The sequence below is a fragment of the Rattus rattus genome, chromosome 1 (genome assembly GCF_011064425.1).
Source record: "Rattus rattus isolate New Zealand chromosome 1, Rrattus_CSIRO_v1, whole genome shotgun sequence".
Classification (NCBI taxonomy): Eukaryota; Metazoa; Chordata; class Mammalia; order Rodentia; family Muridae; genus Rattus; species Rattus rattus.
In genome coordinates, this window is record NC_046154.1 from 29,019,378 (window position 1) to 29,039,193 (window position 19,816).

At 53.4% G+C, this 19,816-nt stretch overlaps 2 protein-coding genes across 3 annotated transcripts; one reads left to right on the top strand and one right to left on the bottom strand.

Annotated features, from left to right (window-relative positions):
- The first annotated feature begins 324 nt into the window (after window positions 1-324).
- Hpca (hippocalcin) lies at window positions 325-10,451 on the top strand. 2 transcript variants are annotated; one of them, XM_032897375.1, is made up of 4 exons: window positions 325-426; window positions 2,859-3,257; window positions 9,237-9,342; window positions 9,484-10,451. In XM_032897375.1, exons 2-4 carry the CDS (start codon window positions 2,880-2,882, stop codon window positions 9,579-9,581), a joined length of 582 nt encoding a protein of 193 aa, XP_032753266.1. In that variant the 5' UTR covers window positions 325-426; window positions 2,859-2,879; the 3' UTR covers window positions 9,582-10,451. The 2 variants fall into 2 exon arrangements, with proteins under 2 accessions (XP_032753266.1, XP_032753274.1); XM_032897383.1 differs by lacking the exon at window positions 325-426 and adding an exon at window positions 579-669.
- Window positions 9,971-16,858, bottom strand: Tmem54 (transmembrane protein 54). Its single transcript, XM_032897364.1, has 6 exons — window positions 16,649-16,858; window positions 13,822-14,015; window positions 11,587-11,646; window positions 11,309-11,497; window positions 11,079-11,213; window positions 9,971-10,714 (listed from the first exon to the last, which is right to left on the bottom strand). The coding sequence occupies exons 1-6, from the start codon at window positions 16,662-16,664 to the stop codon at window positions 10,658-10,660; spliced, it is 651 nt and encodes a 216-aa protein (XP_032753255.1). The 5' UTR covers window positions 16,665-16,858; the 3' UTR covers window positions 9,971-10,657.
- Window positions 16,859-19,816: the final 2,958 nt, after the last annotated feature.

A 19,816-nucleotide genomic window follows, 5' to 3' on the forward strand; every position in this document is an offset into this window, starting at 1 on the left:
GGAGTTGAGGTGCGGGGGCAGCGAGGGTGCCTATCGGATTCCGCCCTCCGAGCGGAGCGACAGGCGGCCCCGCGCCCAGGTAAGAGTGGATTGTTCCTGGCTTAGGAGAGCAGTCCCTGGACACTGACCCGCCTCTTTCCTTGCCCCTCCGGGTCGGCTTGCAGAGCTGGGGGTCCGGATCATCCTCCCAGGGTGAAGTGCTCCCTAGAGAGGGGGCCGGGGCAGCGAGGGCGTTCCGTTCTCTCTCCCGGGAGGGGGCGGGGGCGGAGCCTAGCTGCCGGCGGGGGACCCCCCCAGGGGAGGGGCTCCGGGCCAACGCTGCGGGGCGTCTCCTTCACAGTCTCGCCCGCCCCTCCGGCCGCCTCTGCCGCCGCGCGCCGCAGCAGCGCCGCCTTCCCTGCGCAGTCGGTGTCTCGGCGTTGCTGGGTGAGTGGGGGCCGCTCCAGCCGGGGTCGGGGATGAGGGGAGGGAAACCTGGGAGCCAGGAACCCAAGTCCAGTGTTCCCCAGCCCGCTCCTCCCCGAGCTTCGTGGAATTCCTCCCACCCGCGGCGCTGCCAGCCCCGGGCTGCCCCGGGGGAAATCGCACGGCGCTCTCCAGGGTCCTGACCGCCAAGTGGCCGGCTCCGGGGAGTCGCGCGTCGACCGTCCCGGGCGCCCCCTCCAGGAGGTACCTCGAACCCAGTGCGGGAAGGATGGAGGCGGGGGCTCAGGGCCGGCGCCGGGGAGGTTTGGAGGGGATGCTAGGGCGGGTTTCTCAGATCGAGCTGTGAGGTTCCTCCTATTTTGGGCACTGGGGGTCTTTGAGGAGAAAACACATTTCTTCCAGCTGGGAAAGGCAATGCCGAGGGTGGCCGAGAGGAAGGGGCACCTAGAGGAGCGCTCCTGCTCAGCGCATCACTCTGCCCCCGCCCCGCTGACCCAGTTCCTTGGACCTTGAGGAGGGGAGTAAGGGACACGCTCCCTTGTTCAGCCCTGCGCATTTCCTCAGTCCCTTCCCACACACTTGTTCCGTGGCTTCTCAGCCTGGGGCAGAAGAGGCTGATCCGGAAAGGAGGGAGCATCAACTTACAGGAACATGCGTGACACACACTACTGAGGACAGACACAGGTCCCCTCACATTCCTGGGGGACGTTCCTCTCTGTGACAGGTGCAAGCCCGCTCAACACGCATATAGAATTCACATGCAGACATGCACGGAAACGCATGGGGAGATAGATGCGGTGCAGAGCCCAGGACCCACATCATGGGTGAGCATACGCATTCAACACGCACCCACACACATGTGCACACACATGTGCATAGAGCTTCATGTACCCTCATGCACAGGAACCCTTTTCATCCTGTCTTACTCGTATCTCCAACCTCAGGACCCACTTGCACACACCCCTACACCTATGCTTATGACTGCCCGGCTACTTCCCCTCCGTCACTTGTGCTCGCCTTACACTTTAATCCCTGCCCTGAGGGGACCTTTTGAAACCAGAGAAAAGGTGAGTGGTGAGGGAGGTTTGGGTGGGCTGGGTAGGGCTCCCCAAGAAAAAGAGTCCTCGTCAGGTCTGAGGAAGGGCTGCAGCTCCCTCTCCTGGGACCTGGCAGCACCTCGGGGATAGAAAGACAAATGACAAGGGTGCCTGAAGGTCCCACGTGCAGCTGGCCATGTGAGAGGTGTCAGCATTCGAGTTGGCGTGTCATGGCATGTGTGAGACATGTGGGGTCGTGGGCTGGTGTGTCTTGATGCTCGGTGTATGGGGGTTGTGCGTGGTGCTGTGTGTCAGTGCGTGTGAGTTGTGCGGGGCAGTGGGATTGTTGCGTGTGGAGGCACGGGTGACCCGTGTGGGGTAGAGGCTAGTCTGTGAGTGGCGGAGACCCTAGGGAGAACTCGGCGATCTGTGAGGCATCATGTGTGCTGGGGGACATGCGCTTGCACATCGAGCTTGCTCTTTGTGGAATCTGGATACATGTAAATCATTTTTTACCCATTTAACATGCATGTCGCACCTGCCTACTCAGGCATGATTCCAACATGTTCATAGGTATTAACTAACTTAATTCCCGAGATAACCCTATGAAGTAAGTGCTATTATTAAACCCCCTTTGCGGTTGAGACAGAGAGTTTAAGGAAATTGTCCAAGGCACACAGCTGTTAGGGGGGAAAGCTGGTATTTGAGCCCAGGAGATCTGACTCCGGGGTCCAGGTTAATACCCCCCTGTTAAGCATATCTTCAGGAAGAAAATCAGTGTCCGAACAGCAAGTCCGCTGTGGAGTCAGCAGACCTCTGGGAAGCCAGGAGTGGGGCAGCAGGTGCAAAGGGCGCGCAGAAGCTTTTCTGCACCCTCCTAGGACACTCTGGGAGTCAGCTCTACCGATAGTGTCCCTGTGACCTGAAGCAGACCACCTTACTTTTCTGAGCCTCCCTTCTCATGTAGAAAATGGAGCCAACCCCATGTCCCCTTGGGAGGGTGAAAATGTGTACTTGTGAATGGGCTTAACACGGACAGCCAGAAGGGTGTCAGTGAGCGTGAGCTGGACCCTTCTTCTTTGGGTCTGTTCCCCAGACATGCACGTCACAGAGCAGAGTGTGTGGTCTGGGGCCCAGCTCTCTCTTTTTGGGTCAAATGAGAGTTTGGGGTATCTTGTGTCTGAGGGCCCTTCTGGAGTAGCGTCAAGGGACTAAGAAGACGTAACCAGGGGCTGGGGATTTAGCTCAGTGGTAGAGCGCTTACCTAGGAAGCGTAAGGCCCTGGGTTCGGTCCCCAGCTCCGAAAAAAGAACCAAAAAAAAAAAAAAAAAAAAAAAAAAAAAAGAAGACGTAACCATTGCTCTCTCTCCTTTCACTTGGTGGGGGGGAACCCAGGTGGGACTTGGCTCTTCTGCCATGGGCAAGCAGAATAGCAAGCTGCGGCCAGAGATGCTGCAGGACCTGCGAGAGAACACCGAGTTCTCCGAGCTGGAGCTTCAGGAGTGGTACAAGGGCTTCCTGAAGGACTGCCCGACCGGCATCCTCAACGTGGATGAGTTCAAGAAGATCTACGCCAACTTCTTCCCCTACGGCGATGCCTCCAAGTTCGCCGAGCATGTCTTCCGCACTTTTGACACCAACAGCGACGGCACCATCGACTTCCGGGAGTTCATCATCGCTCTGAGCGTGACCTCGCGTGGCCGCCTGGAGCAGAAGCTCATGTGGGCCTTCAGCATGTACGACCTGGACGGCAATGGCTACATCAGCCGGGAGGAGATGCTAGAAATTGTGCAGGTGAGCGACCATCGACATTAGCTTCTCAGCCTCCGTTTCTGAACCTCTCCCCCCAACACACACCTTTTTTTTAGCCTCTGGACATACCTGGTCCCGAGTAGTGGCAGGGGGTGTTTTTCTCATCCTATTTACAAAAATCTTTTAGAATAAAACGACTTTCCATTGAAAGAAAAGCAGAAAGCTAAAACTACTGTAGAGTTAGAGGCAGGAGGGTCAAGAGTTCAAAACTAGCCTTAGCTACCAAATGAATTATTTTTTTTAAAGATTTATTTTTATTTGTATGAGTACACTGTAGCTGTCTTCAGATAACAGAAGAGGGCATCGGATCTCATTATAGATGGTTGTGAGCCACCATGTGGTTGCTGGGATTTGAACTCAGGACCTCTGGAAGAGCAGTCAGTGCTCTTAACCACCCTGAGCCATCTCTCCAGCCCAACCAAATGAATTTGAGGCTAGCCTAGACATTATGAAACTGTCTCCCCTCCCCCACTAACCCATCAAAGGAGAGAAAGAAAACCCTAGAAAGTTCCTGAGTATCCTTAGTCCACACTCGTCAGCTAGAGAGTTTCCTGGCGTTTAGTATCGCTGTGCGCCCTGGTTTCTGGTTGTTCTCAGGATTCATCCTTTACCTCTCCGGTAAGAGATGTATTTCCTAAGAATAAGACATTCTCTTACATAAGCCATAGTATGATTAACCAAGTTAAGCAAGTCAAGATAGTTAACATAGAATAGAAACAACACTGTTCCTATGCCATTGTCCACTCTCTTCAGAATGTTCCCTGTTGCTCCCCCCACCCCCTTGCTGGTCTGGGATCCTACATTGAATTTTGTTTCTCGTTATATTTATTTAGAGACAGGATTTCACTCTGTTGCCGTGGCTAGCCTGGAATTCACTTTATAGACCAGGTTGTTCTCCAACTCACAGAGACCTACCTGTCCTTTCATGTTGAGCGCTGGGATTAAAGGCGCTGCTCTGCACCTGGCTTTGTTATTCTGGTTTAATTTGGAATAGTCCCTCCCCTTGCTTTGTCTTTCCCATCTTGACATTTCTGATTCAGGCAAGTTCTGTTTGATTTGGTTTGGTTGGAGACAGGTCTCTCTAAGTAGCTCAAACTGGTTTTGAACTCATGATCCTCTTGCCTTAGCCCCTGAGCCATAAGGTTACAGGCACGTTTCCCTGTCCAGCTATGCTTGCTCATTCATTCATTCATTCATTCATCTGCTAGCTGTGTTCTATCAGCCAACCTCATCCCCAGTTTACAAGTCCTGTTTTATTGATCCTCATTTACTGAGGAGGAAAAATGCTTTGAAAGAAGGCACATGCTGGAGATCTCTGAGTGGGCCACTTGTCTCCAACGTTCACATGCCATCTGGACACCCAGCCATCGCCTAACTAATTGACAGAGGCACCACCAGAAACCAGCACTGCCTGAGATACTGAAACCCCTGAGCTGGGTACGGCCTTAGGGCAGTCCCGTGTGTCTCAGACAGGTAGGGCCACTTGCTTGACGTGGATCGAGCCCAGGCTGGCCATGGCTGCAAGCTGCCTTTTGTGAAGGCTCTGAGCTCTCAGGCAGGAGAGGAGGCTTCCAATTCTGGACAGGCTTTAGCTCTTGCGCTGCTCATCTGTAAAAGTGGAGCAGACACAGCGAGGCTGATTGCATGAGGAGATTTAGAGACTTGTCATGAATGTCTTTTCTTAGTACCAACTTAAGTATGAAATGCATTAGGTTTATTTCGGAAGCCTTCCATGGCACGGTGTCCCCTTAGCTCACTGAAGGCGGTCAGTGCTGAGATTCTATTTTACCCGCCTGCTCCTCGTCCACTTCAGACATTTGTTTTTAGACAGGATCCCCATCCCCCACCCCTCTCTCTGTAGCCCTGGCTGGCCTCTAAACAGTTTAAAATTATATTTTTATTTATTTATGGGTAGAGCTCATGCCGGAGAATCAATCCTCCTTCTCTTTAAGCAGATCCTGGGGATTGAACTAGGGCTGTCAGATTTGTCTGCAAGCATCCTAACAGAAAGTCATAAACCCACTGGCTTTTGCCTGCTACTCCAAGGCACTGGTAGAGATCAAGAGCTCTGTTGAGGGCTATGTAGGTACTCGGTACTTGATACTCGGTACTTGGTACTTGGTACACGGTGGATGTTAGTGACTGAGGGACTCAGACATGGCAAGCATGACTCTGGCAGGCTCCCCCCCCCAACCCTAGCCCCCAATCTCCTCTGCCTTGCTAGATTGCATTTTCAAAGTTAGCCCCCAAGGTCTATTCCCTTATTTGGCCACCCCCTCCTTCTGAGGTTGACTGCAAAGGCCCAGCTGTTAAAGTATTGAAGTCCAGCAATCAAAAGCCCCCTTTGGCTCGCCTAATTAACATGTCAATTAAAATTAAACACCTCATCTTACCAAGGGGTTTCCCCTTTGCCTTTATAAACTGCCATTTTCCTATGGGCCACATCTGTCTCCTCTCTATCCAGAGGCAGTCCTCTGTCCTCTGGGACAAATACTCTACCTCTGTCACCCCCCCCCACACACACACCATGTTCCCCTCCCCTCCTCCCTCATTCTCTATCTCCTGCCTTTGTCTCTTATTCCCTGCCCTTTGTTCCTTTGGAGCAAATGAATCTCTATTGTGCCGAGAACTTGGTTCTAGTGGTCCTGAGCCGGTCCTTTTCCTCTTGGTGACTGTGTCATTCTTCTTCTCACCCATCTCCTGCACTGGCTAACACGGCCTTGTGAGCATCCCTAAGATGCGTGTTGAGAACTGCTGCCGCATAGCTCTGCACAAGGACCCTTCCTATCTCAGCACCCTTTCCTTTTAGCCTCCTCTGCTTTGTGGGCTGATATCCACTCCAGCTCGCCCAGCCCACTGGCTCTCCCTCTTGCTGGGGACGTGGATCTCAGTCTCTAGGTTGAGTGGAATGGCTGCTGCCTGTCTTGGGAAGTGATGTTTTCCACTATGTTGCCTCAGTGTTGGTCCCAGGAGCCTCCGGATCACTCAGTCCTCTTTGGCAGCAGGATGATGGGGAACTCTGGGGGGTCCCATTGGAAAGGTCAAAGCAGTGGCATTGTCATTTAGGGATCCACTGGATATCAACGAGTTCAGAGACAGGCTCATTTTCCAATCGTACACTGGTAAATCTCAGCCCTGCTGAAGCCACCACGCCCAGTGCAGCAGTTAGCGAGCCCATTCCTTAGGCACCCCTGGACATGTTTTTTTTTTTTTAAACCAGTTTCTGCCCTCTAGACCCTGGCCTCCTCTATGTCACCCCAGAGGCTCCAGACAGCTGAAGCAGACGGAGCTTGTGAGCCCCAGGGCCTGATTAATGACAAGTAGGCTCCAGTGAGACTCTGAGCTAGCGAGCGAGCGATCCAGACAATTATTTAGAAGGATTGTCACAAGGGGAATGGCCGCCCTCTAAGTCACTGCTCAGCCCTCTTCCCTTCCCAGCCTTACACTGGGTGGTGGCACAGTGGGAGGGAAGAGGCAGTGTGCTTTGTGGAGCTCCCACTCCAATAAGAAAGACAGGCATGGGCCGTACTGTTTAGGTCCGGGACAGGTATATAAAGGAACACCTAGTAGTCCAGGGCACTGAAAGGCCCAAGGACACAGCAGATGACGAATAATGACAATATAAGCTGCTATTTAGTGACCACTTACTCCAGCTACTGTTATACTTTTCTATCTCATTTAGTCCTCCAGACAGCCCCGATGAGATAGACAGAGCACTCCCATTTTACAGATGGTAACTGAGGTTCATGGTGGCCATGTTTGTTTGTTCTTTCTTTCTTCCTTTCTTTCTTTCTTTAAGATTTGTTTATTTCATTTACATGAGTACACTGTAGCTGTCTTCAGACACAGCAGAAGAGGGCATCGGATCCCATTACAGATGGTTGTGAGGCACTATGTGGTTGCTGGGAATTGAACTCATGACCTCTGGAAGAATAGTCAGTGCTCTTAACTGCTGAGCCATCTCTCCAGCCTGGCCAAGTTCTTTTTCAAGGATATAAAGCAAGTGCAGACCAGGATGTCACTCTGATGCTTATTCTTCCAAATTGTCTAATCGTACATCCATCTGCTCTCAACCTGTGGGTTACCACCCCTCTGGGGGTTGAATGACCCTCTCACAGGTGGTCCGCATGTCAGATATCCTGCATATCAGATTTTTATATTACTATTCTCAACAGTAGCAACATTAGAGTTACAAAGTAGGAACAAAAGTAATTGTGTAGTTGGGGGCCGCGGCAATATGAAGAACTGTATTAAAGGGTTGCTTGCAGCATTAGGAAGGTTGAGAACCACTGTACTTGACCCTCACAGGGAGCAAGCTCTGATCTAGTGTCTTCTATCCCTTCTCTTCCCTTCCCAAACCGTGGTTTCTTATCCACAAAGGGAAGATTTGATACATGGTTTCTCTGAGTGGATGTAGAAATCCTGCATGTAGGCCAGGCACCCTGGTGCACACCTTTGATCCCAGCATTCAGGAGGCAGAAGCAGGTGATCTCTGAGTTCAAGGCCAGCCTAGTCTACAGAGTGAGTTCCAGGACAGCCAAGGTTACACAGGGAAACCCTGTCTCTAACAAAACAAAATTCCAGGCAGAGGCTGTCAGTGTTGGAGAACCTGAAAAGCCCAGAGGTGTTTGGTTGCGGCAGAATCACCCCTCCGGCGAGGTCTGGTGGTAGCGAGGCCGGCAGTGGACAGCTTGTCAAGTATCTTGAATGTCAAAAGCAAATGGTTTGGACTTGGTACAGAGAGTTGTGGGAGGTGACAATGGCCTTTAAACAGGGAGATCCCTGCCGTGTGCCAAGGGACTGTACTGGGATTTGGAAATTTTAGAAGTAGTCAGCAGAGTGACTGTTCTCATCTGAATGCCAGGAAGCAGGTACAAGCCTCCAGGGAAATAATTACTATCTTGAGAAGTACCTACCTAGGAGGCTCTGTGCAGCCAACACGCCCTGACCCAGGCTGGATCACAGATGGCCTAGCTAAGAAAGCATTGTACACTGAACCCCAAGGAGAAGTGGGGACAGCATCCAGAAGGAACTGGTCTGTGTGTGCCGGAAATAAGGGGGCGGCCTGCTGATTTGGCGAGGTGGTAGTGGGGGTTTGTTTGGAACGTTCAGAGGCAGTGTGTGGGACCGATCTGAAGGAAAGAGGCCGGAAAAGAGCAGCGCAGAAACAAAACTGGACAAAAAGAGGGTGGGAGGGTTATGGCGTGGGGGAAGAAAGGAGGCTTCTTGGAGGAGGCGTCGCTGTGAAAAAACTGGAAGTTCGAGGTGACTAGTCTGGCCTTTGAGCTCCGGGGAGCAGAAAGAGCCCCATCCCACAGACCGAGCACTACATGCTCTGTACATTTAGCTCAGCAACTCTCCTTCGTGTTGCCTCTGGAGCTCCTACACGTGGCAGCTGCCGCCCTCAGCCTAGCAGAGCTCAGGCTGTCCCTGGACCCGTGGCAGGTGCTCATTTGCATTCGTTTGCATAATGTTCCCGCCCCTTTTAGGTCCCAGCTGCCTCGACGCTGCTCTGCGCCCCCTGCCGGCCGCAGATCACAGTGCCATCTCCCTCCGCTCAGCGCCCCCTGTCGGTCACCGAGCGGGAGCGCTAACGCAACCCTTACCCTCAAACACACACCTAAATTTGGCGTTCTAGGCACTTTGCTATCTGGGCTCGGTTGTCCTCCAACATCTCCCTTGACTCAGTGACACCCCCCCCCCAAATGCTTGGCACCCACCTGAAGCTTTCAGGTTGTCGTGGCTTTGTTCATCAGCTCCATCAGCAATTCCCACCTGGCCCTCTAAGGGCCCTGGCTCAGGGCACCCTTCAGCCTTTCCAGACTTTTCCTTACCCCCTCCTCCATAACCAGTAAAGCATGACCCTGGGATGTTTATAGAGACAGAGAGCGGGATGGGAGCTTAGTCCAGTCCTCCTCACTCGCTGATGTCCTCTCCCTCTCCCAATCCCCCATCCCACAGGCCATTTACAAGATGGTTTCGTCCGTGATGAAGATGCCTGAGGATGAGTCGACCCCGGAAAAGAGAACTGAGAAAATCTTCCGCCAAATGGACACAAACAATGACGGTGAGGGGCGGAGGAGAGTGGGGGCGGGGCGGGGGCGGGGGCGGAAGAGGGTGGGCAGCCTCCCTCCTTTTCTCTCCTGAGCCACCTGCCTGGCTCGGCAGCCACCTTCTCCTCTTTCTCAGCCCTCCCTTCTCTCTGCAGGCAAGCTGTCACTGGAGGAGTTCATCCGCGGGGCCAAAAGCGACCCATCGATCGTGCGCCTGCTGCAATGCGATCCCAGTAGCGCCTCCCAGTTCTGAGCTGAGAGGAGCCAGCTCGCCTCCCTGCCTTCACCGGCCCTCCGGCTCTCAGCTTCCTCTCCCTCGTGTCTATCCAGGCTGGGGGCCAGACTGGGGAATCCCCTTCTGGGGTCTGCACTGTGGGGGGGCCTCTGGAGAAGCGAACCCTGCAAGGAAGGGGCTAAGCAAGACAGCCGTTAGTCCCCACGGCCCAAGAGGCAGAATCTCCCTTAGTGGGACAGAGATTACCCCCGGGTCAGGTTCTGTATTCTTTCCCCAGACAGCTGGATCACCTTCCACCCACCCACAACCCGGAGGCTCTTCCACAACACGAGGAAGAGGGGTAGGTCCTTCTTGGGTGGTCCTCAGCCTGGAGGGAGGTGGGGATTTGTGCCAAGGTGAAGAGTCTTTTTGTTTGGTGGGGAGACCCGGAGGATTACTGGGCTGTGGGACTTTGAAGAAGTTCCCTGATCTACTTCCCTGCAGAAGAACACTTCCTGTCCCAGCTCTTGCTGGCTGGAGGCCATGGTAAAAAGAAGATCTCCCAGGATTCCAACTGGGGGGTCCCCAAACCCAGCCTGCCTCTTTGCACTTGGATAACCACAGATTTACCCCGTCTGTACTCTGTATTTCTCTCTCCTTCCCCCACCTCACACACGCACGGGCGCGCGCGCACATGCACGCGCAACACACACATGCGCGCGCAACACACACACGCACACATGCACGCGCGCACACAGAGGCCCGCAGACAGATGAGCAGAGCCCCTCCACAGCGTTCTGTGTGGGAAAGAAGTGCAGGCCCCTGGCCAAGCCCCATGTCCCTCTGCATGCGCCACACGGAGCGTCTTTGTTCTTTTTAATAACTTCAAAATAAAGTCTTGTTTCAGTGCATTGGTCGTGGTGGCCAGGGGAGGGCGTTCCAAGCCCTCTCCCACGTCCCCAGGAGCCCTTTGATCTTTCTGGGGCTTGCTGTAGGAATCCTGGATCCGGTGAGCTTCCGTGAGCTTCCTTGAGCTTCCATCGCTGTCTGGGCACTGGTCAGGGCAGGTGTGGTCACATGCCTCAGTAGCCATGGAGCTGCTGAGGTGTCAGGGGTCAGCTGGTGCAACTCAGTAGGTCATGGCCATCCAGGGGCTCTGGGCTTGCTTGTATCTGCAGACACAGGAACCTGGTTGTTTCCCTGGGTCTGAGGTCTCTATTTTAGGACTACCCCCAAACTGGACGAAGGAAGGACTACAGACTTGAGGGAGGACAGCACTATCATTCACTCATAACAGGCCAGACCCCTCCCACTGCCCAAGTGTCTCCTGTTTAATCCCCAAAGACCAGTGCTTCCCTTCAAGATTGGGAGAGCCAGACAGAGTGTGACTTAGCTGGCAGATCTGGCCTCTCTGAACTTTGGAGCCCTTTGATGGTGGTGAGCAAACTTGCTCCAGTTATCTGAGGCCCCGTTCAGAGAGGCACCCCTCTAGAGGTTGACCAGCCAGGGACCTCCGAGGACTATGGGGGAACTTACCGTATGGTGGCAGCTTTTCCCCCACCAGGGCCTCAGTTCCAGCAGCCGATGCACGAGCTGGGCGCAGCGCACAGCAGACATGCTTTCCGCCAGACAGAATATGAGAGAGATGGCCCAGAGGCACAGGCTAGAGCTCTGCGGGGTCCAGGGGCACAGACATCTAATTAGGGATAGGGATGTGGGTAGATTCCAAGAATGGTTTCCAACCCCTTCCAGGATGAGGCACTCACGTAAATTCGAGTAGGGTCAAAAGGACAGTCGGGTGACAGTGTTGGGAGTTCAGCGTTCTCAAAAGTACAGGGGGCCAGGAGTGCCCTGCCCTTGGTGGCGAAGGTCACAGCAATGGAGGCCAGGAGTCCAAGGGCACAGGTCAGAGAGAGAAGAGCACAGGCCACACTCAGGCTAAACACGGTCCAGCGCTAGGCAGGAGGAACACCGGTCAGTGGATAGCATGCTTGGCCCCAAGATGGCTACTGCCCATGGTCCCATCTGAGGAAGTGCCACATACCAAGGGGGTGCTGGGGAGATAGCGTGACAAGACGACAGCCGAAATTCCCGCAAGGATGACCTGTGGGGAAGCTTGGATCAGTGCTGGAGGCCAGCTTGTGGGGTCAGACCCACACTTGGATAAAGATTCTCCCAATGTCTTCCATGGTCCTGCAGTCTCCACTCCCACCCTGGCCTCTGGCTTTGGTCTCATAAACCCCCACTTCCCACGACCTTCCAGGGTTCTCCGTTGCCAAAAGCTAAGGTCCCGTGTTTTTGCGGGCATAAGTCAGGGCGTGTGCTAGGCCGCAGGACATCTCCTTGGGATGGAAAAGTCTGAAAGGAATGCATTCCACTAACAAGGAACTAAGCCCCAAATTATATTAAACCAGAAACCAGGCATGGTGGTATATACCTACAATCCCCGCACTGAGGCAGGTGGACTGCCGCAAGTTTAGAGCCATCCTGGTTTATATAAAAAGTCCTTTTTCAGCAGGACTATGCAGTGAGGCCACATCTCAGACAGACAGGACACATCATGAACAGAAGTCAGAATCTTTAAAAGAGGGCCAGGGGTGGAACTTGGGAATAGAACACTTGCCTGGCACGTGTGAAGCCGGGGCTAAATCCTAAGTACCACAAAAGAGAAAGAAACTTCTAAGAGCATCGAGTTATCCCAAGCTCTTAATGACCTAGCTCTGGCCCCCTCTGGTCTAGCCTGTGCCACTATCTTCCCTCATTGCACTGGACCTGGGCACTCACGCCTAGCCGCTCAGATGCTACCCACAGATCATCCTTTCTAAGATTCCTTGAATGCCCCTACACCCCCAGAGACAGGATTTCCTGTGCACCACTTAGCTCTGTGGCTGCCCTCTCCCTAGGGCTCCATTTAGCCCATCTGCCTTCTTAGTGTTGGTCTCTGTATTGGGCACAGCACCATGCGAGTAGAGTAGCAGTGTTAATTCACTGTGCAGTCACAGGAAAGTATCTCCACCTCTCTGGGCTGAGCCCCTCTCTTCAGGATGTGCTCACAGGAAGACAATCACATCCAAGGGAGTGGGGTGAATCCCCCCCCCCAGTCCTGGGCAGCTGAGGAAAGCAGGGCAAAGGTGAAATGTTCCAGCCCAGAGCCTCCTGACCCCGGACTGGCCATCTTCTATGCCTTCCTCACATGGCTGCCACGTAAAACAGATACTGATTGGCACACAACACTACACTCTTCCTGCTGTCGGAGCTCCCACAGATCGCAGCCTGGTTTACCATGCCTGGAGGTCACCAGGCTGTCAGAGCTTCATTTTGTTTTTTTTTTGTTTTTTGTTTTTGGTTCTTTTTTTCGGAGCTGGGGACCGAACCCAGGGCCTTGCGCTTCCTAGGTAAGCGCTCTACCACTGAGCTAAATCCCCAGCCCCAGAGCTTCATTTTGTAAGCAGAGACCAGCTCAGAGGGAGAGAAGAGTCCCTCAGCCAGGAGTCAGCAGGTCTCCCAGAGGTGAACACATCAGCTGACAGGCAGAGAAGAGCTTTTCAAACCCAAGAGCGCCAGACTCTTTCATTTATTCATTCATCAAACAGGGTAGATGTCCAGGTATCACCATGGCTACCGATTATCAAGTGGCTCATGTAGTCTACCCTCATGCTAGGTTCCTGTTTTACTCGGTGTCACCAGAACAGATCTCAGCCATTCCCAGCTCCACACATCTGCACCTGCCACACAGCCTGAACATGGAATGCCACCCTGACATGCTTGCCTGCAAGCCAGTCCCAGCATGCCGCATACTTGGGTTGCTAATTACAGTCCACTGGGGACGCCTACGCATCCATAAATACCCGGCTCAGAGGTCTACTTCTCTGGGAAACCCTTACTGACCCTCCCTAGCTATGCTGACGTTCACTCCCTCTGTACCACCACACGGAGGATATCTGTCACAGCAGATCACACTAGCCACCTGCCAGGCCCCTCAGTAAGCACCTTCTGTGGATGACTCCCTCAGATACTCACTGGGAACCTCTGCCCTGCACGCATACTCCCGCCACCCCCATTTTTACAGAGGAAAAAAGTGAGGCAGAAAGAGACAGAGAGACGAGAGAGAGAGAGAGAGAGAGAGAGAGAGAGAGAGAGAGAGAGAGAGAGAGAGAGTTAGTTTGAGTGGCTGCACAGTTGGTATATGGTTCTATCATTTATGGTGTAGGGTTAGCGCTTGGGGCTCTGACTGGGACACGGTCCCTCCCTCCTGCTGGCCTCCCAGCCAGGACATTACCACAATGGCAGAGGTGACGGAAAGGATGTCTACCACACAGTATTGTAGAACCACGGCGTCCCTGGTGGTGGCTACGAAGCGCAGCATGGTGCCATGGAGCACGGCGGCCGCGATGAAGCTCACGTGACCCAGCACTACCAGCACCAGACCCGTCTTCATCAGCAACTTCCGGAACTCATCCACATTCAGGCCACCTGCGGGTGTGTGTGTGGGGGGACACAGGTGAGGATCGTGGGGGAGGCGCTTCCTGCTATGGGGTGTGGGTCCTCTGAGCCTCCCGTTTCTTCGACTCTAAAAGCCTCACGGTTGGTTTGTAAGCCCTTGAATTATGAGATTGGAAAAGCACGCAGGAGATCCACACGACTGTCCCTGTTAACCATGGTGTCCTGAGTAGCAGAGATCCAACATGATCCTCTCGCTGAGCCATCCAGCCAATCATTCACTCAGCTGCTCCACGTAAAAAGCGCCCTGCGGGGTTGGGGGATTTAGCTCAGTGGTAGAGCGCTTGCCTAGGGAAGCGCAAGGCCCTGGGTTCGGTCCCCAGCTCCGAAAAAAAGAACCAAAAAAAAAAAAAAAAAAGCGCCCTGCACGCCTGCTCCATGCCATACACTAGGATACCTATGAGCCCTACAGGTACTGCCAGGCCTCGAGGAGCCTGCAGTGTACTGGGCAGTGTCGGGCCTTCCTCAGTAGTTCGGTAGATGGGGTCCGGCACACTCGGTACTTAACATGCAGCCGCTCAATGGAGCCGTCTATTCTCTACTTCTCTTCCTGGAGAGGAAGAGCCCTTGCTTCTCAGTGTGGACAAAGTCCATGGGTGGACAGGAAATCGGGGACTCTTAGTGCAGGCTGCACTTAACTGGGGCTGGGACCAGGATCCACTCTGGCCACAAAGACGCTTTCTGAGTGACCAAGTCCTATCCTAGCTGGAAGCCCTCCTCCTCTGAGCTGCTCTCCGCCACAACGTCGCACACGGCCCTGCCCCCTGGACCGGGGGTGGGGTGAGGGGTGGGAGTGAGGTGGGGGTGGGGCCTCAGGTTAGCCAGCTCTGAGAAACTGGAAGAGTGTGATTGGCCCTCTCAGCTAAGCAGAGCCCTTCCTTTGCTGCTTCTAATGGACGCTGGCTCTGAGACCTTGCTAAATCCCGGTGTCTCCAGGTGTGGCGCAGAGGCTCGACCCTGTTCGCGACAAGTGAGCTCTGCAGCTGAATGAAAACAAGAAAGGGGGAAGAGTCATTAAGGGGACATTCTCTGGGCAATCGCAGGAGTCATGGGGTGGGGAGGTAAGAGGGGGGTCTATAATCCCTGTATTCAGGAATCTGAGGCAGGAGGATTGCTGCAAAGTCGGGGCCAGCTTAGGTTACAGAGTAAGACATTGCCTAAAAAAGAATATTACTTTTTTTTTTTAAATTTCAGTGGTGTAGCCACCGGTAAGTTGCCTATGTTCCAGTAAAATTCCCCCTCGAACTCTTGTAATCAACCCTAATTAAACTCAAAAACACACACACACACACACACACACACACACACACACACACACACACACACACACACACACGGGGGGGAGGGCAGTTGGTAATTTTGGGGAGCAAGGAGAAGCCTGTCCAGACAGTCAGAGACTCACTGTGGACCTGGTACCAGCCCCTCCTCCCCTCTGAACTCCGGATTCTTTAGGCATAGAGCCGGGCCGGGTTGGCCTAAGTGGTCTCCGAGCTCTCCTCGGGCTTGCAGGCTCTGGGAATGTCATTGCGTCGGAGGACAGGCCATAAACTGGAAAGGCACGGGGAACTGGAAAGGGCTTGTGAAGATGAACAGCCAGCCAAACAGGAAGAGGGATTGCAACCTTGTTCCAGGGGCCTCACGGGTCCCACCCCATCCACCCAGCCCATCCACCCACCTATCAGTCAGTAGCAACCCAGAGGCTAATGGGTTTTGACTAGGCTAAAAATCATCTCTGGACCAAGGCTTTGGTCAGACAGGAAGGCTAGGGTCCTGCATTAGTCAGGGAGCCCTAAGAAGGCTTTATTTCTCAGTTCTCACGCTGGGACCAGTGGACAACGTGGTTAGCATGATGCTAAGCATTTATTAGCAGACAGGAACTTCATCCTGGTCACGAGGTGGGTGCAGCGGTCTTCATTTTACCGAGGAGAAAGAGGCATGGCTCCTAAGACGTGCGTGCTGGAAGAGTGGGAACGCCTTAGATCCCAGAGTTTGCCCACGGCGTGGGGGAGGGGCACACTAGTCTACTCTGTCAACGATCCTGGTTAACTGGTCTTTCCCTCCAGTCTGGCTGGAGGAGAGGAAGGTATGGAAATGGGGCCTTCGGTAAGGCTAAGGACCCGTGGTCCTGGACCCTAGGTCCTTATCTCTTCATCCTCCAGCATCCTTTCTCCTCTCTGCGGATCTCGGAACTTATCTAGCCTTGCCCCTTAGAAAGGGAAATTGGGCCAGGAGATGGAGGTACCACTGACCGCATCAAAACCAGACTTACTCAGAGCTGGGTCTCACTGGCCCAAACCTGCAGTCCCCAGCTGCAGGAGATTGAGGCGGGAGGAGTTCACAGTTTGAGGGAGCTAAGTACTGAGTTCTGGGTAGTCCCTGAGTAACTTCACTGCCTCGAAATCTTGGGGCCGGCGTGCAGCTCAGTGGTAGAGCACTAGCCTAAAGCAAATAGAACCCAGCCGCTTGTCACCGCTTCTGAGAAAACTGAGGCTGAGAAAAAGGTGACCTGAAGCAGGCCAGTACGCGAAGCAGGGTTAGGTGAGGCAAGCGGCCTGACTTCAGGTTGGGCAACCCCAGGAGTGGGTTTCCCGTGTGGCCCAGCTCACCTATGCGCAGACACATGTTGATCCCAGCCAGTGTACCCCGCTGGCCTCAGCGGGGTCTCTCTACCATCCCTCTCCTCCTCGGTCTGCGCTCCTCTTCCCGCCCAAGCCGGCTCCTGGAGGCTCCCTTCCCTGCACCCCTCCGGTCGCCCAGCCCGGCGCCCCGCGCGCGTTGTGGAGGCCGGTCCGACCGGCTGGGCGACCCCGGGACTGTGCGGCTGAGTCACGGCCCCGCCCCTGCCGCTGAGCCAGTGCCCGGCGCCAGACTGCCCTCGTTCCCTCTAGCACGCCCATTCCATCGATGGATATTGAGGCTCCAAGGGGTGTCCTGCTGGGAGGTGGTGGCGTTAGCCACCTGGATGTGGGGGCCGGACGGTGGGGACGAGGACACGGACACCTGGGGCAGGATGAAAGCTGCGAGTGAGCAGGAGCCAGCAGGGGTCTGCTTTTAATCTACAGTGTGACTTCAGAACAATCACTTGCCCTTGCTAGGTCTTCCTTCCACTGACAGAGAGTGCCTCCTGGTCTCAATCTGGTCTTAGCGGTGGTGGGGTGATGTCTCTGTTTGCTCCTTGGAAAATTAAGGGTAATAATTCTTGTCCCCTGACAAGAAAATGCAGCTTTAAAAAACAAAAAAGAAAGAAAAAGAAAAGAAAGAAATTACAGGGGTCAATGAGCTGGCTCAGTCAGTAAAGTCTCTTGTCACTAACCTGCTGACCCGAGTTCCATCCCTGGGATCCACATGGGAAGGAGAGAACTGACTCCTGAAAGTTGTCCTCCGATCTCCACGGGAGCAGCATACAGCACAGGCACAAACACACACACACACACACACACACACACACACACACACACACACACACACACACACTATGTAGTCCTAATGCGGTCCTGGAACTATGTAGACCAGGCTGGTCTTGAACTCACAGAGATCCTAGAATGTCCATTGCTGGGCCTGGAGAGTTGACTTTGGGTTATATCAAGTGTTGAATGGACACTTGCTTCATTACACTGTCCCTGCTGCAGACAGAAGTCCTGTCTTCCTCCTTCCAGTCCAACATAGGACCCTTTAGCCAGAGGTGGAGAATAAACAGTGGAAGGCTCTCAACCATGTGTCTGCCAAGCATTCTGCTATGGTCATATAGCATAGCACCTGTCTGGACCACCGAGGTCTTCACAGCAGGGGTACCCCATCAGTACAGTCTCCGTGGACAAGGCTAGCCTGATGTCTACATGTTCTCAGAACCTGGACCCCAGGTGTCTGGTGAATGTGTGCCTCTAGTGTCACCTGTAGTGACACCTCCTGTGTTCCTTGGGTCAGCAGGTCCAGCTTCTGAAGTTTGGAAAACACATTAACATTAGGGGAAGGAGCTGAAGCCCCAGGCGCTGCTGGTCAACCACAGGTCAGGCAAGCTGCTCTGGTCACTCCCAAAAGGTGGGTCGGTGGGCTTTCTTATCGGCTGACATCTGAAGGGCACACTGTGCAATGGGCAAGGGATAAGGAGACAGGATGGATGGAAGGGAAGATGGAGGCAGGTCATTAAGCCATTAGCTGGCGTCTTCCCTGGTGGCCATTAAAGGTTATGTCCACATGTGTCCTTTAGCGGTTACTTGGCCAGCAGTAAGCCCTATTGCAAATGGCTTCATACTCATAATTGGAGCCCAGAAACTCTATTTTTGGGTCTTTATCCTGCAAGAGATGTGACTGTGATGATGTTTGTGGATACGGAAGCTGCTCCTAATAGAAGCAGGGCACCAGAGAGGTAACGGTGGTGAGGACCTGAAGAAGGGCAGGAGACCTTCTGCTCTTTTTTTTTTTTTTTTTTTTTTCTTTTCTTTTTTTTTTTTCCGGAGCTGGGGACCCAACCAGGCCTTGCACTTGCACGCAGCGCTCTACCGCTGAGCTAAATCCCCAACCCCACATTGTTGCAATCTTACACGAAACATTGTTGCGATCTCACAGGAACATGTGTTGCTTTTGTTGAAAAGGAAGGGCTCCTGCCCACGTCCCTCCACCCCCTACCCTAGCAATAGCTCTCAGAGGACACAGCCGGCCTCCCAGGGCTGCCCTGGGGAGTGCCTGTGGTCACTGCTGCGCTGGGGGCAAATCTCAGATCTCGGGGTATATGGTGTGTCTCTGTGGGTGCAGGGCACTGAGGACAGTTGGAACTACTGGAATTGGGTTTTAGGTGTCTTTGATAGGGCTGGAGAGGTAGCTCTGTGGTTAAGAGCACTTGCTGCTCTTGTGGGAGGAGCCGTGTTTAATTCTCATCACCCAGATGTCAGCTCACAACCATCTTTAACTCCAGCTCTCGGGGATCGGATGCTGTTTTCTGGCCTTGGAGGGCACTGCATGCCTGTGGGGTACATGTACGCAGGCAAGTACATCTACATACACACGAAGATAAATATAAATAAATGAATGAATAAATTAATTAATTAAATAATTAAATGTCTTGGCTACCAGACGCACAGACGGTTTCTTTGTGTCCCCAGAACGACAGCGTGAAAGATAATCACTCCATTTTACAGATAAGAAAAGTGAGGGCCAGAAGACGAAAGGACGCTCCTACGTCCTTACTACACACAGCACAGGAGAGCAGAGGCTTGACTCCACGTTGCCTGCGTGACAGCTCCTGACTTGTGTGTATTGAAGGCGTCCACCACTGTGCTCAAGCCTGGGGCCTGTGAGTTGGGAAGACCATGGCCCCACATGCTCCCTGAGACTGTAATTTCCCAGCTATCATCCAAGTTTAGTGACCCAAGGTTATCACCAGCTCTTTTCCTGGTGACTAAAGTCCACTGTCCCAACACCGTGTGACCTACCTCTTTATACACTGCCTTCCATTCAGGAAAAAGACAAACAAAACAAAACAAAACAAAACAAAACAAAAAAGCCCTTCTAGACCAGAGTTGTTCTAGTGCCTTGCATCCCGCCAGCTTGCTGTGGCCTGCTGGTGGATCTCTGTGGTTCCCTGGGCCTCAGTTTCCTTGTCAAATGGGATGGGGATGTGTCTTCCAGGCTCCCTTCATTACTGAGGCTCTAATGACTTGAGAGGTGTAAAAGGTTGAAAGCAGGCCAGAGAAACAGGAGGAGGAGCAAGGTCCCCTTCCTGGAACATTGTACCAGGTGTGGCCCTGAGGATTTGCACTATAGCCAGTGTTTCCAGG